Source organism: Lissotriton helveticus, chromosome 2_1 (genome assembly GCF_964261635.1).
Source record: "Lissotriton helveticus chromosome 2_1, aLisHel1.1, whole genome shotgun sequence".
In the NCBI taxonomy this organism is placed as follows: Eukaryota; Metazoa; Chordata; class Amphibia; order Caudata; family Salamandridae; genus Lissotriton; species Lissotriton helveticus.
Genome location: NC_136059.1, coordinates 1,420,793,725 through 1,420,820,459, shown reverse-complemented (window position 1 = coordinate 1,420,820,459; position 26,735 = coordinate 1,420,793,725). Strand labels below are relative to the sequence as shown.

The 26,735-nt window shown below is 44.5% G+C and overlaps 1 protein-coding gene across 2 annotated transcripts in view; it reads right to left on the bottom strand.

Moving 5' to 3' along the window:
- Positions 1-7,585: 7,585 nt before the first annotated feature.
- The window catches only part of LOC144818695 (coronin-2A-like), a 993,991-nt gene continuing 974,841 nt past the window's right edge, over positions 7,586-26,735 (bottom strand). The window contains exons 12-13 of one of the 2 annotated variants that reach the window (XM_078676349.1): positions 13,404-13,536; positions 7,586-7,831 (exon numbers count right to left, since the gene is read on the bottom strand). In XM_078676349.1, the coding sequence (XP_078532475.1) occupies positions 13,405-13,536 (132 nt within the window). In that variant the 3' untranslated portion in view covers positions 7,586-7,831; position 13,404. Of the gene's footprint in view, positions 13,537-26,735 lie in introns of both variants that reach the window. The other variant, XM_078676350.1, reaches the window with a different exon arrangement.

The following is a 26,735-nucleotide window of genomic DNA, read 5'->3' as shown; positions in this document are numbered from 1 at the left end:
TGCCTGATCCGGGGGGGGGGTGTTTCTGTTTTGTCGAGTTCTTTCAAATTAAAGTCCCCAGCTAGAGTGACCTGATATGTTTTGTGTTTATTTAGCAGATCTTCTAGGTTTTGTGCCAGTGCCTCCAGCTGATCTTTCATTAGGGTCTGTGCGGGATTGATGTAACAGTTTATTACCAACAGGCGCATTGGATGTTTATTGAAACTCAAACCTCTTATCTGTAGAGCTTGCAGACCGGGGGAGTTCGAGTTAATGGTGGTGGCTGCGAAGGCACACTCATGTTTTATAAAAACTGATAGACCGCCAGCTGGATGGCCAAAGATATTCCTTTTTATGGCTGGTACTTGATGGTCGTAGTACCCTGCCAGAGGAGTGGTGGACAAAGCCCATGTTTCTTGGAAGCAGATTATGTCTCCACTTTCCAGGAACTGCTTCAGGTTTTCATTTTTGCAGATTTTGCTGATCCCTGCTATGTTCCAGGAAATTATAGTTAATTGCGACTTTGATATTAATCCAGGCCCAGAGTCTCCTCTGGCAGGCTGACTTTTGTCGCGGTTAGGAATACTGTATCCTCCTTCTTGCGAGTCCCTTTTGATCAAGGATGGCGGAGGTGGTGCGTATAACCCGTTGATTATTGTGGCATGAAATTCTAATGCCCGTTAGGTCCCTTTGGCCCATCTGGCTTCTGTCTGGGGGTCCCAAACTATTTGTCCCGTGCAGGACCGACCGAGTGGCCTTTCCCCCATAATCTGGGGCCAACGCAAGTGGATGTTTTGGGTGCTCATGATCGAGCCCAGAGGAGGCCCCTCTACGTACCGTGCAGGGAGGCCCCCTCAGTTTTCGTTACGCCTGTGATGGCCATATTAAACATTCTCCGTGGACAATAAATAAGGAGATAGATCATGCTGAGTGCCGCCTCTCTGGAACTTTGGTGGAAGCAGTTTTGTCTGGGCCCATCTCCTTGATGGAATCTGGACCAGAGGTCTAACGCTGCATTGTGCAGGACCCAGACCAACAGTCGGTTCCAGTGCCACCTCTTACCAACAATGTTTGATATATATACAAGCCCCCTAAAATGCCACAAACTATAGCAGATAGGGTGCTTCTATATTGTTTCCCTGGAGTACCATGATTTGGAGCAATTGAAACTCATTTACTTCCATGCTGCGCATTTAACCCTGGATAGATTTTTATTGAATTTCCTACTGGACGCCCTGGTATTCATTGTTGTTTTGTCCTGATGGTGACCATCTTATTCTAATATGGTCGAAACGCCGTTGATGCCTACATGTGGCCCTAATTTAAGAGGATGCATCTTTGCTGTGTGTTGTTTTTGTCTTTTCCAAACTACCTATTTGTATATTTTTCCTCAGCCACTTTTTTGATTACACAGCGTATTGTCTTTATGGTTGTTTGTGTAACTTGTTAAGTGCCATTATTGTCTTATTGTTGTTCTTATCCTTAATTGTTTTAAGACATTTTCTATAGTTAAATAATAATTTAATTTGTGTAGGGGTATCACTTGTCTAAAAAGTTTCTTGCCATTTTTGTCATATTGTTTATTGGTATGCCTTGAAAACATTTTTTCAGCAAATTGTGCTGTTTTTCTTTACTTTTGTCTTTCCTGTGTAATTTACAAATTCTTTGGGTGTGTTAATTTGTATTTTCCACTACTTTAAATATTCTACTGGAACCTCTGTTAGGATTCTAGTCTTTATTTCTCCCCAGGTTCAGGTCTTAGGGCTGCCCCTGTTGGTATCTATCATCACCTTTAGGCACCTCAGGCTTGCAGGAGAGATCCTGTATAATGCCCCTCTCAATCTCCACAACAGGGGTAATGTTCTGCTTCTTCCCTTAGGCTTTTCTATCCTCCAGTACCCATTAGTTTCTCTTCCTGTAATGCAAACACATCCTTCGTTATAATGGACTATATGGCCTTGTTTCATGGAACATCTCAGGGCTTCAGAATACGCTAACTGCCCCAGACTAGCCTGACATCATCTCTACTTCCCACATAATTTGCATACAGGAAACTAAGCAGATGGACCCATTACATGTTGAAGATTTTGCCTCTCTATTTACAGCAACAGTACCATAACCTACTGGTCGTGCAAAAGGTGGTTTACAGATGTTGATCTCCAACTTGCTACCTGTTACCATTAGAAGATCTGTCATGTCTTCCCCTAATAATCAACTTGTGTTATTGATATTTAAGGGGGGGGGGGCGTGATTTGATCCTAATGAATTTTTACAATAATGTTTTTGATTCAACCCATTGTGATGTTGTTAACGCCCCTGAAGGTGGACTTAGACGTGTTTTAATTGATATTTAGCCCTACCTGTCCAATGGGCCAGCGACTTTAACATCCAAAGATATAATCATCCGGAAAACGGGTGTGTGGTTTTACTAACTGAGCAGGGGATGGTACACCTCTTTTCACACATAGCTTGAACATATACCTTGATCCACAAATATCATCTTCCGTTGCTGAAAGACCATAACACCCTAGGCAATTTACAGATCCAAACGTTCATGAGGAGAGATGCACATTCCACAATTTAACACTTTTTAATCGGATCCACTGTTATTCATTTAGGGCCTGATTTAGATCTTGACACGACTCCCGTCGTCCCTCTGTGTCGGTATTTACAAGTACTACGTTGAGCTGACGGAGTCCCTCCCACCGTATTTAGATGTGGGCTGCCTCAGCTTCCGCCAGCATCAACAGTCTGTCTGCTGTCGCGTCAGTGGCACACATCCGTTGACGCGGCAGACTCCTCTGCTGGATAAGAGTACTCCATCCCCAGCGGGTTTGCGCCAAGCCTATTTTGATTTCCCTTCTGTGCTAGTGTTGTCCTAGTGGTGGATTACTGAGTCCCTGGTGGATTGGAGACTAGTAAATACTACTAATCAATGTGACTCTACACATTTGTTGTGTTTGCTCCAAAAATATATGCAGGCAATGCGTGCTGCCCCTTTTTGTACATATAGCACAGCACACAAACAACATACACACACTATTGTATGTACCCCATACAGGCACCACAAGTACAACACCCATAACCACCACAACAAATACATAATTTTTTAAGTGTCAATACCGTTGTATTCATTTTACCTTGATAAGTTGTAAAATGAACACTACTTACACATAAGACAAACACTGCATTGTTTGAGGAGATATATAATATTATATAGCATCTATACATTGCCATTCCCTGGTATTTCTCCTAAGATCGGGTATCAGTTTATTTCGTTATTTATAGGGTTTTATCGACGACATTCATATTTTTAATTTTCCTGCCCCGACACTAGAAGACGCCCACATCCCCTCTCTTGGGACCCATACGGCAGCCTATTAATGCTTCTCACTTGCAGTGAGGACCATCCCCGCCTGCTGCGTGATAACCATGAGATGCACTGACGTTCCCACTTCTGTAACATGCACCCTAACTAGTTAGCACTCCACTCACACAGCGGGAGACACTCCCCCTCTAGGCGTGACATTCCCGGAAGATGCGCGGATCTCTCGATCCATTAGAGCTCGCACGCCACTTTGGATGACTAATATGCACTGGCCCTCCCACACTGCTACCTACGGATGGTGAGGCAGAGGGTAGGTGCCCAAGAGCACACATGCATGGAGACTAGTAAGTGTACCCAGGGCTGCTACCCATGGTTTGTTTATCTTCTGAATTCCTTGGTATCAATGGTTGTGCCTTGAGGCCGTGTCTAGCCACCTTGTGTCTTGGTGACGCCAGCATCTTTGTGGAAACAATACTCTTTTGCACTTAGTACCCCTCCAATGTAGGTAGCCTCCTGTGTCAGGAGCCATCGCATCCCCACGGTTGGTCTGCTCTAATATGTCAGGAGGGTGAAGATGCTATATTTTTGTGTATGTTTCAATGTTTTTCTTTTACTACTAAGGGATCCACAATATTACATATACACATATTGGCATACATCACTTTGTCAGCATAAAGTATATTATGGCAACACATCCATCTGATTTCAGACATCATTGTGGGGCAAACACACATGTGAATGTTTTAATACGATGCATTGACTTTTTGCTTTATATTTGTTTTTAACCCCTTCGACGCTCATGACGAGCTGGGCTCGTCATGACGTAGCCTCCTCGCACGCTCATGACGAGCCCAGCTCGTCATGTAAAGTGCACTTTACAGATTCCCAGCGTACGGGCGGAATTCCGCCCGCACGCATGCGGTTAATGCAGGTCACTCATAACGGAGTGCATTATTAGCAGAGAGCTCCACATTAAGGGTAAAATGATAGCGGACACCCTGCCTCTCAAATGCAGAGTGGGGATAATATTTTAGCACCGCTAACTCTATCAAACAGATTAGGTCACAGAACAAACTACTTGGTCCTGATGAAATGCCTAAAGACCAATTCACTGCTGCTTGTGGCATGGAACATGTAGACCCATTGCATAGACCATAGCCAAATAGCTGGCCTATGAGTGACCAATTTACTGCTCACCTGCAGGGACCTGGACCATTATATCCTGCGGTTCCCTGCCATTCTTTTTAACTCAACACCACCCAGTGGTTCCTCACTAAATAGTTCAGCAACACCCGGGCGGTAGCTGAATTTATTCTACACCACTCACCAATCTTCTCACTTCTGTGGGGTTTTCCACCTTGACCCAACTATGCTCCATCCACTTCGATTAAAAGATCTCAGACAAATTACCTTCTCACGGAGCATCCTAGGCATGCAGCACCGGCCTGGCGAGGAGCACTATCCTATGATAAAGCATGTCACCTTCGGATCAGTGAGGGCAACTGTTCTTAATAGCTCATGCTTCTTTGGGGACCTACACCCAGCTAGGGATAATTTATCTGGGGCTGTCATGCATCGGAAAAGTATACTAATATTTTGTTACATTTAAAGGGGAACAGCGTATACTGGACTCTAGTTCTTGGGTGCAACTCATACAGAGTACCTGGCTAAAGAGGGACAGTGTGTGTGAGGGTGTGTTTAGGTTCTCTTGTAAACTTGGTTGTCACCCTACTAGGGTCATGATCACCATCTATAAAGCAAGAGCATTAGCAGCCAAATCACACGATGGGGGTGTGTGGGGTTACACATTTAGTAGCCCTTTACAGGTTGAGGAAAATGCCTTTTGAAGGCGTATTTTGTGTACTTCCGCTCTAACATCATCTTTCATCATTCATAAGAAAGTGGGGTTGACTTACCTGGAAGACACATTGTTACGCAAACCTATTCTACTGTGGTGTTCGATATGGGTAATACCGACACAGGATTTACAAAGCCATTCATACGGGATTGTTAACAGTAGATTATGCCTTTCATATCCTGTGGTTTCCTTCATCAATGATACCCTTAAGTCGACGTTTGGTTTTGGTTAGATCTTTCACGCTCCAGAAATCTGAGGTGAAGGCAGTCCTACCTGAAGTGTGCACATAGAAAAGAGCCCATGCTGATGCTAGGTAATCCACGGTTTCTACTTATATGTTGTACGCTCTACTGAGGGATTCCAAATGTATATGTCCCAGGTGACAAACGTGCAACACAATTTGGTTTTGACTAGATTGCGGTTAGGGATTGTACATCACCTTGTCACTTTCCCAAATATTAATCAATGGCATACTGAGTCTGTTCCGTGCCCATGTGATGGAATCTCAAAACAGAACACTCAGCACTTTATGCTTTTTTTGTCAGTTTTATCTGAATTTAAAGAAATATTTTTTTAATCTATTTGTATGTCACACAATTTTAGAAATCAATATGCTATCATGCGTTTCCTGAGCATGATGGATTTTCCTGCTGTTTGCTTAAGCATTGCCTCTTACATCTGCCACGAGAAGTCATCATCGGTTCCTCTCCAGTGTGGTGTGCCGCAGGGCTCATCGCTGAGCCCTACTTTATTTAACATTTATATGGCCCCACTGGAGAGTGTAGTACTGCCACTGGGTATTAAGATCATCAGCTACGCTGATGATACTCAGTTGGTAGTAGGGCTTCCCCAGTCGGCAAATCAACCCGACCGGCTGCACACGTGTTTGGTTAACATCTTTACTTGGATGTGTAGCTCATCACTCAAACTTAACGGCTCAAAGACGGAATTGATGATGCTAGGGAACTCCTCCCCCTCCTTGTTATCAAGGAGTTGGCCCAGCTGCTTGGGAGATGCACCTACCCCCAAAAAGGAGATCAAGAGCTTGGGGGTATGGCTGGAGCAGGACCTTTCTTTTAAGACACACGCCAAAAAGACCGCTGGCGTGTGTTTCGGTCTGCTCCGGTCAGCTCGTAAGATTCTACCTCTCCTCCCAGTGGCAGCCAGAAGATTACTCATCCAGGGTCTCATCATCTCACGGCTGGATTTTAGTAATGCTCTGTTTTTGGGGGCCCCAGAAGCGACCTTAAACAAACTGCAGCAAGTGCAGAATGCTGCGGCCCGTCTCCTGACGGACCTTCCCAGGCGTCAGTCAGCTCGCCCCGTGTTGAAGGCGCTCCATTGGCTCCCTGTCAGGGAGAGGGTGAAATTTAAGGCACTCTGTTTGGCCCAAAATATTTTGCAAGGGAAAGGTCCTCCTATCCTGCGGGATATGGCTCAGTTTTACAAGCCCTCCCGCGCCCTTCGCTCAGATCATCTTTATCTGTTGCAAGTTGCAAGGGTTAGGAGGGCAAGAACCGGCGGCAGAAGATTTTCCATAAATGTGGCTACACTGTGGAATTCCCTCCCCTTGCATCTACGCCTGGAAACGAGCACTTTGCGGTTTCGTAAACTTTTAAAAACCCATTTGTTTCCTGCCTAAATGTTTGTGCTTCTTGCTTTGGTGTTCCTTTCTGGATGAGCGCGGGGATGCCCAAGGGTAACCAGGCGCGTTATAAAACTCGATAATAATAATAATAATAATAATAATAATCTGGAAAGCAAAACATGATTGCAAAATTCTTTTTTGCTAATCATAGTATTGCTTTGCTTGTATGATACTGCGTCTTGGATGTATATTTTAATGTTTTATTCTGTTTTATGATGTATTGTATGTTAACAATTGTTCTTTTATGGCCTATGTCGATAGTGCCAAAATAGAGAGTTTGAATCAAATTGAACCATATCTATCTGTATCTGATAAGGCATGTACTACCATAAATACTAAACTTAGCCTGGAATTATATAGTGATTTACCTAAATATTACGTTTTATCAAAATTTTGATATCATTGACCTTTATATTACGACATACCACCATACATACTTTTTGATCAGCTATGGTGAATGCTATCCATTTTTTATTATATCAGCTGGTAAAAAAATATGCTCAATTTTGAAAGCAACTAATCCTCTACAATGTGCTCTAAAATTGTTAATGAACTTTAACACCAATAAAAAGTTGAACCTACGAAAACGAAATTCATTTCAATGTTAGAAGTTCATAAAAACTTTAAGAATCACTCAGCACCTATATCAGGCAGAAGGCTACAACCATGCTGAAAATAATTATTGATGATTTCTTATCTTTTACAAATGGTATAAAGGCAATCAATGTTTCCTGACTCCACAAAAACAATGATAGCACACTAAATAAAAAAGTAAAGGTCTTGTGAGGGATTTAATCTTCCAGTTCATTTCTTTACACCGCACATTTCTGCAAAACCCTTTACATTTATTTTTATCTTACAACAATTTATTGATTCTGTAAACATTGTTCTGTTAAAATATTTAGGCACAGTGTAATAAAGCAAAAAAAAAAATTTTGCTGACACATTTTTACTTCAGAGGTTTTGAAAGTACATCTTAAGATGGTCCCGACCATACCGACCATACCAAATGTTGCATCTGTAAAGAGAAAGAACTTATTCATGTGCTGATTCAATAGTCTTTGTTCACAGGAATAAGTAAGAGAAAATTACACTTTCACATAAACGGAATAATTTAACATAATTACAATTGGCAGAAAGCTGTGACTCTAATTTCAGTTGTTAAGCGGTTAGCTCAGGAACACAAACACAAATATAAATCAATATAAATCTTAAAAAATAGAAGCATATGGCAAAATTGTGATTTTTCTTTTTTTCACGGTTTACAAATAATTTAAATAATTTATTCCAGATAAAATAAAAGCAATGAGATGCTCCAGTAAACATTAAAAAATCTGAGAACGCCTTAAATGTGTTCAAGTCCTGCAAGGCAGTATATGAACTGGAATCTTTGAGTATCATTTCTAAAAGCCACAACAGTGTTGTGCTAGTAAACACCAAATTTAAAATACAACCTTAACTTTATGGCAGAACGCTACAAATCAAAAAGAACTGAATCAATAGTTTTCCATAGGCTGTGCTGTATTATATGTGCACTCAACTCATGCACATATCATATCCAAATCGGTATCTGAACTCTTTGAAGGTTGTCTAAAATCATTATGATTATGTGATTGTCAGAGTATTCAGCAAGAACTCAGGAAATGGGAACATCTACGTCTAAAGATATGTGTGAGCAAATCAATGCGCACATCCCAGTGTAGTGGCATTAACATCTACGTCTATACATGGCATAAAACATTTCTCATCAATATACATTACTTCAGTGCCAAAATCGGTCATTACTTCCCGTTTTAAATACAGTTTTCAGTGAATGGCTTCCTTTATAACAGTTTCTACAATTCTGCTTGATTCCAATATTATTATTTTTTATTATTATACAGTAAGGCATGTTATATATGTAAGGCTTTGATCTACGCATATTCTGACTTATGTTTTAAAATATTTACATCATAGCTAGTATACAAGGGTTACAAAGTATAAAATCAAAGAGAATCTCAATTGATTTTAGCATTTCTATTGTAAATCTAACTGATGGTGTATGGAAAAAATCCAGCGTCTTCGTGAGTGAATGGTACTGCTTCTTTTCAGCTGCTAGTCCTTACAAATGCTTTCCCAATCTCTGAAGGGCGATACATTGGGTGTTTCAGCAAACTGCAGCATTGATTGCACATAAGTGCATGGAACTTGTCAACAGCAGCAACACAATTACTAACCATCACATTCCTACAAGTGTGATAATTCAGATTTTTTTCCGCCCCCCAAAGCTACAAGAATGGCTTGGGTGGCAGGCATTTGTCATTTCAATATGTATTGAATTAATAAACAACTGTTGTTTTGCTCATCTCTAAATTAGAGAAACAGGCTGTCATCCGTAGTGGTGTTGACAAATGCCAGTGCCTAGCCACTAGTTCAAATTAAGCACTCCATTGCTCATAATTGAGACTCCAGTTATGAAGATCAGATCTAGATGGGACTGGGAATGTGTGATTTGCAAAGCAATGTAATGAAAGTACCACATGAACTCAGTCACACAAAAGCTTCCTCGCGCTCTGCCATTATATTTTGCTCTCTCTGGAGACACACGACATGTGACATAAAAATAATCTATTTTTTATATTGTGAGTGGGAACCCACTTTTTGTGAACATCAACAAATTCAGAGCATTGAAAATAAAAGTTTCCATATTGCCCAGGTAGCATTTGGAGAGGAGGAGGCGCCAATTTGAAATTGCGTCACCAGCATTCCATACTCTTCTATGAAGGGAACACAGCAGCCAGGCAGGCAGGAGATTACGTTTCCACATGTACTCAACACTTGTTTTTTTAGGTCTCGCCTCAGACTGTGCTGTCACTTTCAAGATATTTTGTTTACATGCAGAGTACTTAACCCCTTCGCTGCGGCCGCGATTTTTCCGCTGTGCGGTAAACAAAAGAACAGGGCGGGGCCGTGACGAACCCCAGCCGTCATCAGCACATGCCCACCGCGGGGCGTGACGGCTGGGGTTCGTCACCAGCATGGGATGGGTTAAGCCTGTCCTCTGTTTACCATTGATTAGCTTTATTGTCACCCTCGTTTGCTTGCTTTCCATTTAACAACGGATGCTGTAGTCATTTCCTCTTCTTGAGTTTGGCCCTTTCCTGGAGCATGGCTCAAGTACTTGTGTCCTTCCATTGCTCGCACTTTTAGGGAGCTACATTTTACTTTTTGGTGTAGCACTCCATAGAGTGTGTCTTTTGCAGCTGGCTCCCTCTTGAATTTCTCCATTGTCCTTCTGGTCTCTTGTACCCACTCTCCCATTGTCCATGCTTGCTTTCCCCCTTCCAATTGTCTGTGTTTGCTTGTAAACTCCCGGCCTCCCTCCTGTTGTCTGTGCTGCCCCCACTAGCAGTAAAAACAAAAAGAGCTCGGACATAGATACCACTGGTCTGGCCATAGGGTTTTTTTCCATTCACCCACCTGCCTTCCCTTCGTTCATCGTCCATATTGCCCCCATCCCACCTGCCCCCCGGCTCCACTGTCCATGTGAATATCAAAAAAGCGCTATGATGCAGACATGTCAAATCACTTTTAGAAATATTTTAGGCAACAAACCCCACGCTTATGTGAAAGGAGCAGCAAGATTTAAGGAGTTCTTTTGCTTTGCCATAGAAACTTTGCTTTGTGTTTCCACTCTTTAAGCAGCACTACATTAGACATGCCGAGCGGGCCATATTCTCGGAAACTGCTAGACAGCCATCAGTTGGCAGGCTTTTTCTCAAGCTCATGGACAATCCACAGTTACTGTGCACTTCTCTGTGAGTACTGATTGTTTACCACTGTTGTACTAGGACTTTGGTACTAATGTGCTGTTCACTGGTTGCAAAGTTCAAATTAGGTTATGGATTTCCAAAGGGTACCATGGTCGAGCAGTCTAGGCATACCTGGGAGGTTATGAGAGTCCAGGCTCAGATACTGTAGGACAAAGACTACCCTTGCTGAGGGTCAGTGAGCCGGTCTGGGTGTTTATTTTTAACAGCAAAATGTAGAAAAAGAAAATTGACACCAAATGCTAGATGATCTGAGCACCTTCTGGGGCTGACATACTACTTCAAGCAATGTTATAGCACCTATGAGGCTAAGTGCAACAATAGACATGATAATCAATACAAAACAGATATGCGACCTGCAGAGTAACATAGCAGCCAGCTACCATGATCTGAGCATGCCCTATCAATCACCTATCCTTCCTCCAACACATTCCAAAGCAATGTGACCCAAGGTACAATAAGATCACCCCTCAGAGGTGAGGTGTGGTGCAAGGGCCAGGGCAATTGACTCCGGAGCACAGGCTCACGGTTTGATCCCCGGCTCCGGTGGCAGTTCAGCCCAGCACCATGTGACTTCGGACTTAATCTTCCTGACGGCCCCCAACGCCTTGAGATCCCTAGGGGTGATTTGTTAGCGCTTTACAAATACCAGGTTATGTCACTCATGCAGTACATCACTTCCAACAAGGGCTCACCACAAGGAGAAGACCACCAATGGCAAAACATACCATCCATCTAATAGTGTGCTTCAACATTCCATAATGGATTTGTGCAATTGCAATAGTGTCCCACATGAAGCAGTAAAGGGAAGGAGGCTGCCCCATCCTCCCCATAACCATATATTAATTATTCCTCTCACCCGCCCTCACGGATTACATTGAGTTGTTCGTCTACTGACTCCCCCTCAGACAGTCTTTCTCACAGAGTACATCAGACATGATGCCCGCCTTATGGGGTGCTGTCAAATAACATAAGGAGTGGTGACAGTTGTGTCCACCTGAACACTCCAATTACTTCTTCCTCTCTTCATTTACAAAGTGAATAGTAGCCTACCTTGTAGTTGGTCTACTACCGCACTTGAGGCTTTCTAGAATAAACAACCTATCAGGAAGTCTCCAATACCCCATATAGCAGTGTCCATAATTGACCAGTCATATTGCACAAGCACAGTGAAAGATGACGTCACTTGAACAAGCCAGACAAACCTCCCACTAAAAGGATAACAATAGCAGGCCACACCTGTGACCCCCAGAGGCGCAACTAGAGCCACATTTCGGGAGAAGGGGGGGCTAATAAAAATTTGGGGGGCTAATTCTTCCAGCAATAGGCAGAGTGGAGATGCAGGGGTTCTAGGAAGGGGTGAAAAACAGCATAGCCTCGTTAACAAATAAATGGCTTTTAAAGACCTGTGAAGTTCTCGGTGCGGCTGCAATAAGACAGACGCCAGACCAGCCATCCTACAGCAGCTCAAAACTAACTGTGTGCGTGCCTGGGAAGCTGTCTCAGCCCGGGCTGACCCACATGACGGGGGCTGAAACCCTTTGAGCCTTTGGGCGTTTCGTGCCTGTGACACCACTCCAGCACCAAATCATTTAAAATGTAAAATGTTCAATGCAGAAAGAAATGCAAATTCAGGAAGGTTCCCACAGCTAGCAAATGATTCAATTTGTCCAGTTTCTGGAAGACATTAAAAAGAAATGGAACATCTCATCAAAGGAAGAGCGCAGAGAGAGTCCACCACAGGACCCACGTGAATGAGAACTCCCCCTCAAATGTCCTCACATGTTTACTCAGCTTTGGCCAGTGCGACCATGGAGAACAAGAATAGAACGCAAATGAATTGACTGTTTGCAACAAGCATTGGCAAAGCCAATAGGTCTTGCCTATGCAAGATCTATTGCCTTTGTCAATATTTTTTGAAGCCATGTTGCACGGCAGTGCCAACAGCATCATAAGGTCTTTCTTCCACTTTAAGCCATGCTGCACAGCAGCCGCTCTGCCGTAAAACACATCTAAAGAAAACACTGACAAAGCCAATAGATCTAAAATAGGCAAGACATATTGGATTTACCAATTCTTGTTTAACTTTGAAGAGGATAGCTGGCCTTGTCATCTAAACAGATCTTCTACAATAAGCTGGGCAAAGGAGTTGATGTGGCCTACTCCTCGGACAGCGGGAGGTTGTACAGATGACAGACTCAACTGGATCCATTACAGCACAAGGCAGGAGATCTGTACAGCAGTATTCAATTTGGTGTAGCAATTTGTCATTGTGTTAGAGGATCTATCACATGACAAACCAGATGCGCCTTCATATCAGGATGATTCACATTTTGCGTAGACTTCCAAGCACTGTTTTGCCACCAGTCATACAGGAAAGTATACGTTTTATGACCCCATAACACCTTCAATGAGATACATTCTGCATTCATTGCTTGAATCCATTTTCCATTTTTTCAGTTCAAGTGCATTTGTGAACGTTCGGATAAGCCATTTTCCCTATCTTGTTTCAGTGGACAACACGTCCACTGAAACAAGCCAGGGAAAATGGCTAATTTCAAATTCTAGCGTCCTGACCCAACTGCTAAAAATTAAGCGAATGTACATACAATTTTCATAAGGTGGTATATAGAAAACAACTACGCCATGTCCTGCTGGCTCCTATCAGTAAAATAAATGTTTGTCTTTAATAAAAAAAACATACAAACATTTATCTTGAGGCATTTTTTCTTGCAGGTCAATTATGTCCCGGTGGCTGTCGAAGCACACCTGGCTCAATACCTCAGTGGCCAGCTGCACTATTGCGAACATTTTTGATTTCCAGTTCTAGCTGTTTGATTTGCACGTCTCTCTGGTTCATAAGTTCTCGAAGCCGCCGGATTTCATCCTGTTGTCGATAAAACATCTGCAGCAGCTGAAAAATAATTAGGGATTTGTTACTCTGACTGTCTTTCATACAATGAGGCAAAAAATACTTCTACAAAACATCACCTTGTTGGAATTCACTTGATGTGGTTGCTTTACAACTCGTTTGATAACAGTAGTTGCTATCAGCTTACATTAGGGTACCTATGGTGATCGGATGATTTTTGGAGTGGGTTGCTGTCCAAATGTAAGACATGTGACAGTGTAAAACACAAATAATGCTTGATGGGATCGAATTCTCGATAATATACATTATTGTCCTCATATGTCCAATATAATTTCGTAAACATATATTCATGTAGTTAGAATACACTATAATCATTCAGCAACCTATGATTTTCTTTCTGCTGGTTTAGTTCTATTGAAGTAGGAAGAACCATGCCTGTTTCGTTTCTCCATGTGCAAGTGCGGTTTCTCTGAAATCACGTGATTATGCTTTCTGCTCTAAACCGTGGAGTCAGCTAAACCGTGGAGTCAGCTAAACCATTTACAATTGAATCTAGCTAGTAGCTCAAGGTAGACTCAAGGTCGCACCTGCCTTCCTTGTGGGATGCGCACATTCTAGCTGATCCCGTTCCCGTCCTCCCAGGCTCCAGATAGACAGGGAGGCACCTCCCTGACCTGCTCCCGGAATAGCTTAGGCCTAGGTTGCTACCAATCAATTGTGCCTTATAAGATTATTCCTCTTGGCTTCTGACAAACTGTGTTTTTCCTTTTAGGGTGTCATCTTTAACGCTTGAAACGTATATATGCTTTGTACTTTGAACATGTAGTCAGTCTCCTCTGCGCACCTTCGAGGTTGTGCAGACCGGGGCTCCCCTGTCAGGGCCTGTATTTGATGAATAAACGATTGAACCTTCTCCATTGCCGACTGAATTACTATTTGTCCTTAATTGTATATGGGTTATTGGTAAGTGTGACCCGTTAGAATAGATTTGAGCCCTTCAGTTGGCGACTCCGCCGGGACTCCGCGATAGGGTCGTCCCCTCCTGTAAGCAGGAGTAGCTGGACAAGGAGGAGTTCTGGCCGAGTGGGTGGACAGAAAGAGGATCCTGATTTGAGACACCCGTTTGTGGTATGAAAACAAGCCGTTCCCCTCTTGAGCCCAGTATCCCTCCCAGCTGTTGAAGACCCTACGCCGGAGTCCTACGGGCTTAACCCGAGAGAAGAGCAGACTGTGTCGTCTGTTTAAATGTCGGCAGTGGAGAATCGGCAATCGACCTGAGTGCACCAGGTGAGGGATATTTGAAATTGAATTGGATAAGAATCGCTTAGAGGAAGTGTTTCTTTTTGGATAACAGTTAACTGTCTTTGTTTGAAGGTGGCCGGGGAAGCTGGACCACGAGGGAATCTGGGGAATCTATCGTTGTGGCGAAGGGGCTGCACGAGTAGAGACCTCACGGACTTGTTTGGTGATTAATTGAGACTACCTCTGATGCCTTAGCAGAGTACGGTGTTGCTCGCTCGGCCGAATTCTCTCCGGGAAAGCTCTGGGAGCAACTGGGTAAGCTAGGGGTCTGGAGACGTGTCCAGATACCCGGCCCAACCAGAACAGGACCATGGGATGGCCTGTGAGAGAGTTCGTGGTTCGCTTATCTGAGGGTCTCGGAGCACTCTAACGATTGTTCTCTTTTGTGATATCTGTTGGTCTGGAATTCTTTTGAATCGATTCCCCGAACAGGAGTCGACGGGCTCTGTTCATATTTGAAGACGTCATTTGCATTTGAATAGGTTTCGAGAAATAATTGCCTTGCACTGCTTTACAGCACTTTACTGTGACGATTGTATGAGTGGGTGTTACGAAAGGACGCGTCCGAATGCGTATGTGTTTTTGTGATTTTATGTAAGAAGAGCAAGTAAAATTAAGTATAGTGCCGTGTTTTAGTAAAATGTGTTTTGGGTACTGCTGTCGGAGAGGTACACGGCTCGAAGAAAGACAGCCTGCCCCTCCCGAAGGCAGCCCCAGTTTCGATATGTACACCAAACATGGTTTACAGCCAATTCTGTTTAATACCCTTTGGAACAAATACACCAAAGACAATTCGGATTTACAATGGCCTCTCACGGGGTCTTTTGATGAGAAAAAGATTAATTATATACAGAATAAATTGTTTATGAAAAAAAGTCGTCGGTCAATGTTTGATTCCTTGAACTTATGGTTGAAGGAGGCAAAAAGATGACGAATTAGGGAGGAGAAGCTGGGGAAGATGAAGTTAGGTCAGACGGTCACACAGAAAGCAATAGCATATGATAAGGAAAAGGTGGAAAAGAATATTGAACGGATGGAAAGGCAGTTTCGGTTGGAAACTGATAAAAGCTATGTGGCTAGACCAGAGACGGGAGATGAATTAGAAGAATTGCTGGAAACTCGACCACCTCCCCCTTATGCCCCGCAAGGCCTGTATCCGGCCGTGCCTGTGGTACGAGTTGATCAAGCGGGTGCTGTTGCAGCCACACGACCACCGTCGGGAATGATCGCTACGGCCCCCGTTGGCAGATCGGGATCCGATATTCCGGTTTCCCCTCCTTCTCTTCGATCAACTACCTCACCCTTATTATCCCTTCGGCCGGACGTGGCTGTCCCTTCTCCCTTGCACCCTGTATTTCTTTCTCCTCCGACTCAGACCTCTTTAGATCCTCAAAATATGGTTGGTCCCGGTGCCACACCCAAGCGACCGATGTCTGACCCGTGTGATCAACGAGCTTTCACTCGGTCGCTGCTGGGGCAGGAGGAGAGAAGAGCTATTATAATTCAGGCATCCCAATGGATGCGGAATCCTATTTATACTTTGGAAGATATTTGGAGTACTATGAAAGATTTTGAACCCGTTGCACAACAACTGGCTCTAGAGAGAATGGCGATCCGATTGATCTCACTATGGGAACAGTGTTTCGAGGAAGGATTACCTCCTCAGATACTGCGAGACATTAGGGATCATGCTCATAAATTCCATCTCCAAATCAAGGAAGCGTATCAGAATGTAAACACCCTTTTGCATTATAGGGAAAGGATGCACCGAAAGAGCTCTGAATGGGGAGCGCAGCACCCCATGAGAGAGGTGCATCCCCTCTTTTTCCCTGAAGTACCGGAATTAAAGGATGCTAATAATGTGGTAACTAGGGCCCAGGTGGATGCCAGGCTTCAGGAACAATGGGTTTATACCCCGTGGAAACGAAGTGAAGTCCTTACATTAAAAGCTCAGCCACCAGATCCCCGTAAAAATCCTACAGCTTATTACAAAGAATTGACCGAAGCTGCCAATTCCGCCATCATGACTATAGCTGATATCGAGCAATTTTTTGGTCTCCTAATCCTGGTTGATATTTGGAGACAGATACATGATACGGACCATATTCCCGATTTAGGAGGAACATGGGACCAATTAAAAAATTGGGATAAGGAACGAAAGCCAGGTGAGAAGCCCCGGGATGAAATATTAGCCGTGCCTGATAAAATAGTTACATATATGAAAACCCTTTTGCCTCCCAGGAAAGTAGATTGGGATAAATTAACGGCATGTAGACAGAAAAAGGATGAAAGTGTGTCTGACTTCTTTACTCGGTTCGAGAAAGTGTTCATAGATTTCAGTGGCCAGGACCTCTCTACAGAGGGGGGAATTCGATTATTCGTGAATAGATTTGTCACCAATCTACTCCCGGAGGTTATGTCCTGTCTTCAGTCGTCTGAAAGTACGTGGACTACGGCTGCACCATCTGTCATTCTTAGTATGGCACAATATTATGAACATCGCGAGAACGAGAGTAAGGACAGATCTGAGAAGAAGACTAAGGATTTAAAAACAAGGGTACTATTGCAACAAGTTAGCAGAGGGCAAATGTCAGGACGGGGAGTGCGGGGCTCATTTCAAAGGGGCCAGATGGCGGGAAGAGGTAGAGGGGGCCCTCCGAATATTGGGATAAACCAATGTTCCTATTGTAAGGAGGAGGGATATTGGAGAGTGGATTGCCCTTTGCTACAAGGACGAAACGGACCCAGTAGAGGTCGAGGAAGAGGTCGAGGAAACATTGATCGAAACAGCATGAAAAGGGAGGAATCACAGCATGAGGGTTTCCGTAAGAATCACTTTGATGACCCTCAGAATAGACAATACTACAATGAGAGTTATCAGAATGACAGGTACGAGGACCGAGATTACGCATGAGACAGCCAAGGACAGAGCGGGGGCCGTATTACAGTACCAGTGGACCAAGAGGGACCTTATGTAGAAGGAGAACTATTGGGTACATCAGGGAAGTTTTTAGTGGATACTGGGGCAATGAGTAGTTCAGTCGCCCAGGCACTGGTCCCAGGGGCAGCTCTGTCTGGCCAAAATAATGTATCAGTCGGATTCTCTGGAATACCGGTAGTCAGCCCCGTTTCAAAACCTCTGCCTTTTACGATTGGTCCCATTTCTATGCATACCCCTTTTCTCCTCACTTCTAATTGTGGAGAGAATTTGTTAGGTTTGGATATCTTAAAGAAACTCCATGCACAAATTTACTGTTCTCCTGATGGTGTTTTTCTTACAATGCAGCAACCGCCCATAGAGATGGCTCAGTATTGCGTTAAAAACGAGCCCTTGCCTCCTGAATTCTCTACCATTCCCCCGACCTTGTGGGCGACAGGGGACACCGATGTTGGTCTGTTAAGAATAGCCCGTGTGTCAATCCCCGTGAAACCAAACGCACAGATGCCCCGCATTCCACAGTATAAAATTTCACCAGAAGGTGAACAAGCCTTGCTACATATTATCCGTGACCTCATTGACAAAGGGGTAGTGGAGGAAACAGCTGCGAATGTCTGTAATAGTCCAATTTTGCCGATTTAAAAAAGACTCCGATTGATGGTGCCCCGGATTATAAGTCTGCATATCGTTTTGTGATTGACGTTTGAGCGGTCAATAAAATAGTGGTCCCTCAATACCCAGTGGTACCAGATATCACGACGATCCTTACCATGATTCCCCCTACAGCTCGATATTTTTCTGTGATTGATTTGAAGAACTCTTTCTTTAGCATCCCAATTCATCCTGATAGCAGACATATCTTCGGATTCTCATTAGGAGGACGAAGTTTCAGATTTACGCGCGCACCTCAAGGCTATACAGAAAGTCCTAGTATATATAGCAAGGCCTTAAAGGCAGTATTGGATGAACTAATTCTGCCCACCGGTAATGCGATCATTCAATATGTGGACAACATTCTGGTGGCCTCCGACACGGAGGATGGTTGCAGAGATGCAACTGTGAAATTGTTACATCATTTGGCTAAAAAAGGAAATAAAGTCTCCCTTTCCAAATTTCAATATTGTCGACAGGAAGTGACCTACCTTGGCCACTTACTGTCAAAAGCGGGGAGACGACTAACATCAGAACGAATATCTGTGATCACTAACATGTCTGTACTATGTACTCAACGTGACGTTCGTGCTTTTCTTGGCATAACCTCTTACTGTCGCCAATGGATTCCTAACTATTCACTCCTCTCTAAACCCTTGTTGTATTTGACTACCAAAGATGTGCATGAACCCCTACTCTGGACGGATGAATGCCAAGAAGCCTTTGATTCTTTGAAGTCTGCTTTATGTTCTGCACCTGTCTTGGGTACCCCGGATTACCGGAAGCCTTTTTTACTTTATGTGCACGAGGTGGACGGTTGTTCCCTTTCAGTGTTAACTCAGGATTTTGGGGGGGAACAGAGACCCTGTGCCTTCTTCTCATCAGTACTGGACATGGTTGCACAAGCCCTTCCCAGTTGTCTGAGGGCCACTGCGGCGGTAGCGGTGGCCATCCGACAATCAGAGGGAATAGTGCTGAATACTGATCTCACAGTCATGGTACCACATGCTGTGGATATTCTGTTAAATAAAACAAAAACCCAGCACCTTACGAGTACTCGCTTGACAGGATATGAGCTGACATTGTTTGCACCCCACATTACAATTAAGAGATGTGCTAGATTGAATCCAGCAACACTTTTACTTCTCCCTTCTAATGATAAAAAGGATGATATCCATGATTGTATATTTAGAACTGAAGAAGAAACAAAAGGGCGTGTAGATCTTACAGACATTCCTTTACCAGACCCCCAAGGAGAATTGTATGTTGATGGTTCCTGTTTTAAATTACCAGATGGAACTGCAACAGCTGCGTATGCTATTACGACTTTGAAAACGGTAGTAGAAACTGCTAGGAATTCACATCATTCAGCCCAGGCGGCTGAACTAATAGCTTTGTTACAAGCATGTGAAATTAGCAAAGGATTGAGAGTAAACATTTACACGGATAGCCAGTACGCCTTTGGCGTTGCCCATAGTTTTGGGAGACTGTGAAGGGAAAGGGGTTTCTTTACCACGCATGGCCAAAAGATTCAACATGGTCCTTTAATTGATCGTTTGTTGTCAGCTTTGACACTACCAGATAAAGTGGCCATTATCAAATGTAGCGCCCATCAGAAAATCGTTGATTCCACAGGACAGGGAAATGCTTATGCTGACTCAGTAGCGAAGGAGACAGTCCGGACTAAAAAGTCGGTGGGTGGCGGAAACGTCTGTATTTGATAATACAATAGAAAGTGTAAGAGAATTGCAGAAGGAAGCCACCATACATGAGGCACAGAAATGGGAGCAGGAAGTAAGGAAACTAGACAAGAATGAATGTTGGATAGATCGAACTGAGAGACAGCGTTGGTTACTCCCTAATGCATTGGTATATGCTGTAGTGACCATGGCCCATGGCGGGCACACATAGGAGCAAATGGTATTTGTGCTGTATTAGACCCGGTTTGGAGCAACCCAAATATTCCCAAAACAGCCGTACAGGTGGTCAAATATTGCCCAGTGTGTTTACGCTATAACTCGGGAGGCAGAGAGTCCGTCCTGAGTGGCAATTTTGCACCACCATCTCTGCCATTCGAAGTTATTCAGATTGATTACATCCAGATGGAGAGGGTGAACAATCTGAAATAGGTGCTGGTGGTGGTCTGTGCTTCCAGTAAATGGGTTGAAGCCTACCCCACCAAAGAAGCCACTGTGGTGGCAACTGCTAAAGCTTTGGTTAAAGAATATTTCCCCAGATATTGTTTGCCCCGAATTATCTGGTCGGACAATGGAGCACACTTCAACTCTACACTAGTTCAGAGTGTATGTGATGGTTTACAAATTCGGCAGAAGTTTCATGCAGCCAGACACCCCCAGTCAGCAGGCTTAGTCGAGAAATATAATGGTATACTAAAATTGAAAATGGCCAAGATCTGCGCCAGCACTGGAGTAAAATGGCCTGATGCACTCCCTTTGGCATTGTTATCCTTGAGAACGACTCCACACACAAGAACCGGATTATCTCCATATGAGGTCATTTTTGGCCGACCCGCCAATGTGTGGGGAGTCCCTAGACCTAGGTCCTTTAGAGACATTGATTATCCTTTGATGACAGATTACTTGTATGCTTTAACTAAAGATCTGCGTTCTATTCATCAACAGGTATCCAAGACATTGCGGCTGCTACCAGAGGGTCCCGGACATCGGCTGGAACCCGGCCAGTGGGCTTTGGTGAGGAATGATCAAAGGAAATCGAGTTTGGAGCAGAGATGGTCTGAGCCCTACCAGATCATTCTCATTACCAGGTCAGCCGTGAAGGTGCATGGGCGGAAGAACTGGATTCACGCGAGTCATCTGAAACTACTCCCTCTACCTGTGCCCTTTGATTTGCAAAACCGCGAAGGAATTCCAAGCCAAGAAGGAGAATCGCCCCAGAGCTTTGTACCTTTTTCAGAAGCCCGAGAAAGGGGGCAGCCAAGTGAAGCTGTGCCCCCAGTCGACAAGGTAAAGTAAAGTAAAGTCCACATTTGTAAAGCGCACAATCACCCGTAAGGGTCTCTAGGCGCTGGGGGCCGTCAGGAAAATTAATCGAGCTATTGCCCAGAGTCACATGGTGCTGGGCTAACCTGCCGCCGGAGCCGGGGATCGAACCGTGGTCCACAGATTCCAGTGTCAGTCGCCCTGGCCGCGGCGCCACACCTCTTCCACAAGGTGGTGACCCAATCAGCGGAGACCAGTGTTGAGGGTACATCACAGGTTTCGAATGTATCTGATGCCCGTGCCACTGAGTTGTTTTCTGATCACGAGCGACCTGGTCACTGCAAATACGACCTGCGGCCCCGAAAACAGTGCGGTACCCCAGATCTTCATGGTAGGAGTTAGGGAAAGACTTGAGTTCAGAAACTTTGGATAGATTTGCTGGGGTACTGAGGGAGACACTGGACTGAACTCGTTGAGAGCTTGGAACATTGTACTAAATAGCTCTGTTCAGCGAGAAAGACTAAGTTGGGGGCTGCAGTCATTCTACGTGACGAAGGAAACTGTTTATCGTTTTGTTCATGAAGAAAAAGCAAAAAATCTGCCTGCGAGGCTCCAAAAAGGACACAGGGAGAAGAACCCCTCTGGTAGTGTGCGTGCTTTGTGGATACATAGATCATTTTTGGACTTATAGAGAGGGACCGAGTTATATCTGGACTTTTAGGGAGCATGTTTCCTTTTGCCCGATTTGCGATGGAGGATGAGAGACCATTGGCCCCTCGACGATATATGGATAATATGCATTTGTTTTCCGGATGGTCCACCAGAGTGAAGGTGGCATTCGTTGTTTTTATCATTGTTGTTACCATTATTATGATGAGTGTATTTGTATATTTAGAATTTCAACACCCGGTACAGAAGTTATTAGGAACTACTATTGCCCCAGAAGAGCATCTCTTCTACTCTTTGCCCCCTCATAAGGCTAGACATAGAGAAACTTATATGAAAAATGCATTCATAGAAATGTTGCATCAGACCCATTCTACTACAAATAAGACGAACTGTTGGGTGTGTGGATTACTCCCTACAGTTATGCACCAGCACAAACTGTTTATTTCATTACCGATGTCTTATTTAGCCAGTTGTGAAGCTTGGTTCCAATTGTTATCCTTGATGTATTCTCATTATGTAGCTGAACCAAAAATATATACTGAAAAAGATTATGAAGCTATCTTAAAGTATATAGAAGAACATCAGGGATTTGATGCAGCTGGAAATGGAGGGGAGGGATCCTTGAATCCTAATGTTTGTATGAATTTATATACTGAATATAAGATTGTTACTTGGCTAATGGAGGAGAGGCAGGATTTTGAACTTTTCAATGATACTATGTATTTTCAGCATTTTAAAGAAAGAAATGTCACAAATGACAAGGCCTTACCGATCCCTATCATTAATACTACCTCCCCCTTCTGCATACAGGGAAGAGGTCATGTTAAGGTAGGCAGGAGTAGATGTAATTACACCTACACTCTACAAGTATACAGTACCCCACCTATGATTACCCCACCAGATGTTTATTTTGTTTGTGGTGAGAATGCCTGTGAGAAGTTGGCCTGGTATATGCTGCTCACTAGTTCTAGTGATCACCTTGTACCATGCCAAACAACCCTTATGATGATTGGTTGTAAGTCAACCTTGTAGACAAGCTATCCTAGGGGTAGCATGGACTAAGCAGTCTTAGGCTAAACTCTGTAAAGGCATGTGAAGCAAGCTGTTTTACCATACACAATCCCCTTGAATACCAAATGAAAGGACACCACACAGATATATATTGAAAATATATATAGATTTATTTCTACAAATATCCCCTATACTCTTTATGAGCACAGAAGCAAATGCGTTAAAACAAAACACAGTTTAAATATACAAAAGTTGCACTATTTGGATGAGCCCTAGGGGCCACCTAAACCATATACTAAAATAGTGGTATAGGAACCACTATGGGGAAAGGAAAGAGGCCTAGGGCCTGGGGAATCGCTGGAGCTGTTCGGGACTAGCAGTGATGAAGTCGGGAAAGGCCCGCGGGACTCGGGTGCAGTGCTTAAAGTGCACGCATGCACCAATGCAATGTCAATGGTGCGTAAAAGTTGCAAAGTTAGTGTTCTAGGAACCTTCCGATGGACCTACAAGGATAAAACTTTAGACACAGGCACTAGAGGTGTATACCAGTGTGGGAACACTGGCGTTGCTGAGTTACCTCACCCACAGGAAGCGGGTGCACAGGTACTAGGTAGTGTCGGGTTTCGTCACGCAGGTCGATGGTGCTTGGAGCTGAAGATGCTGCAGGCGGGTCGTCGAGGAGAGTTCCGGTGGATCCAAGGGTGGATCAGAAGAGGTGAAGACCTGAAAGCAGAGGGGACAATGTTCAAAGTCACTAGCCAGTGACTACCGTGGAACCAGGATGGAACCAGGCGATGTCGGGTGCAAACAGGCGTTGAGGTGAAGATTGTCTCTGCAGCCACGTGGACATGAAGAGGTCAAGGATGTCCAGGCGTTGGTCACGAGCTGTCCCACGAAGGCTCTCGCTGATGGCGGTGTCGGCAACTTGATTGGAGCAAACAGGCCTTGGCTAAAGCAAGCCACGCAGGAATCGATTCAAGCTTCTTGCTCGGACCAGCAAGGTCAGAGTGAGTGCTCCTTTTCAGGGGAGCAAGGGCCAGTCTGGAGCAACCAGACCAGTGGTGTAGTTTGTAGATTTTGTCGCCAAGATGGCCGCTAGCCACGTGGCAAGTGGACGGGATGGCGCATCGAGTGGCAAAGTGCAAAAGGCCCCCACGCAGATCGTGGAGATGCTGGGGGGCTGATCTTCGGTGCAAATGCTGCTCGGTGTCGGGGTTTCTCAAACCCCAAAGCACAGCATCAAGGGTGCCTCGGGTGCTGCGCAGTCAGCTTCTCGGGGGTCTTTCAAGATGTCCGGTCCCACATCTCTCGGTGCCTCCACGGGTCTCTTCTTTTCAGGGACTGTGGATCGGGCTGTGAGATGTCTGGGAGTCTGGGTCTTGTCAGGCTTTGGGCTCAGGCTCCGGCAGGAGGCGGCGGCAAAGTAGACGTCGAGTTGCTGGTTGGTGCCTGTATTCACAGGGTGGTCACTCCTTGGCCACAAGGGAGATTCTCTTCCGTCTTCTGTGCAGCAGAATGTCGAAGTCCAGTCTTCTTCTTAGTTTCAAGTCGAGTTCAGGATGATCTGAAGTCTCAGGTCACAGCTCCTACTCTTATTCCAAATCTGGGGGCCGGATCACCTGCTAGGTCCCTCCTCTGGGTGGAACCAGGAAGGGGGGTGGTTACACCCCCTTTCCTTTGTCCAGTTTCGCGCCAGGACTGGGGCTGGAAAGCCCCAGCACCGGTTTGAACTGGCAAATGCACGGGGACAGCTAGTGTGCCCCAGGCATGTCTGATTCTATTCAGCCCTGTCCTACCCAATACACAAAATCCTGTCTGGGGTGGTGCTAGCACCTCCCAAGGCAGGAAACCCTTTGTCCAAGCTGCCCTCACTGGAAGGACTCCCAGCAGCAGGAGGTCAGACTTGTGTCTGTGGTGGCAGCATCCATTTTGTGATGCTGAGGCTCATGTTTAACTTTAACCGGGGTTCAGGTTAGGTACATGTCGTGTCCCTCTAGAAGGGTGGAATGCTACCCCCGTCGCCAGAACTGGCGATGGGGTAGTATTCCAATTCGTATGACACCTTACTCGACATGTTTTGATAAAGCCAAACCAAAGTTAGCATTTAACCGCGAGGTTCATAATGCACTTAAGAGTATATGGTATGGCAGTATCATGGAACAGCTAAAGGAAATGGTTCCGAAAGCTGCAGACAGGCTCAGCTCATGCCAGAGCACCATCTCACATATTTCCAAGCACTCTGCCTCCAGGATTGATGAGGCCTTCCATAGGAGTGGCCGATAGGAACATATGTGTCCATTTTGGATTAGGTATAGGCATACTACACCTAAGTAAGGGGTGATTACACCGACTTACCCCAGCTGAGTGATCAGCCAGTTGTGTCAAATATGGAGGCCAGGCCATGGGTGGCACAATACGTGCTGCAGCCCCTGGTAGGCCTTGGAAGCACCTAGGCCCTGGGTACCTGGGTACACTGTTACAGGGGCCAATAAGGTGAACCATTTCCAATTTCGTAATGCACCTAAAGTACATTGGTATCAATTTAGAGAGAGAACAGCAGGCTGTGGGTCTGATTAGCAGGCCCACAGCCACATTAAGTCATAAACCAGTGAAGCAAAAAGCAAAAATTTGGGGTGACCATAGGATAGCAAACCCTACTCTCCTACAATGCCTACACATGGCTTTCCCGGGGATGGGCAGGAAGCTGTTATCTTTCGTTTCTCTATCCCCCTGTATATATTGCCCCTCCTGACTATCACAGAACTCATCAGTTGATACAAAAGGAGGTAGTAGTGAGCCGGACTGTTAGGAGCTATGATGTTGATGGCACTGACCAAACAGATACTTCCTTACAACAATTCGAAGACTTTGCAAAGGGACTTACTCCCTTTTGGGGGCCCATATTTAATAGTCGCAGTATAAGACGTTTGTCCAGGATAGTTGAGAATGTGGTCCAGACCACTACTGGAATCTTAACTAACATCACAGTAGAGCTTGCTGCGACGAGGCTTGTTTCGCTTCAGAACCGGATGGTTCTTGACGTCATCCTCGCAGATAGGGGAGGAGCCTGTCGTGTGATCGGCAGCTCTTGCTCCGTGTTTACTCCAGATTCGGCCCCCACTATTCATTTGGCCATACAGAAGCTACATCGATTAGCCAGTGAGGCCCATGTGGACAATGGCACCTGGTCCCTTAGCAGTTGGTTCTGGGGTCTCTTAACTACCTGGGGTTGGAAGATATTCATGGTCCTGGCAGGGGCCTTTGGAGTAATATTTACGTGTTGCCTGTGTCTCCAAAGTGGCCCGGCCTGTTGCTCGTTTTGTGCAACCAGGATCACATCTGCATTGCATTTTTCTCGCCAAGCCAAGGTAGAAAAGCAGATGATTCAAAAGGAAGTATCAGATCTTATGCAAATAGATGAAGGGGGTTTTGTAGAATAAATTCATGTGTATTGGCCATATTAGGCCAAAAGGGCCGTCTGATGGGATCGAATTCTCGATAATATACATTATTGTCCTCATATGTCCAATATAATTTCGTAAACATATATTCATGTAGTTAGAATACACTATAATCATTCAGCAACCTATGATTTACTGTCTTCTGGTTTAGTTCTATTATTATTCATTATTATTATTATTATTATTATTATTATTAATTGGGTTTTGTAGAGCGCGTAGTAACCCGTGAGTATCCCAGCGCTGAAACCA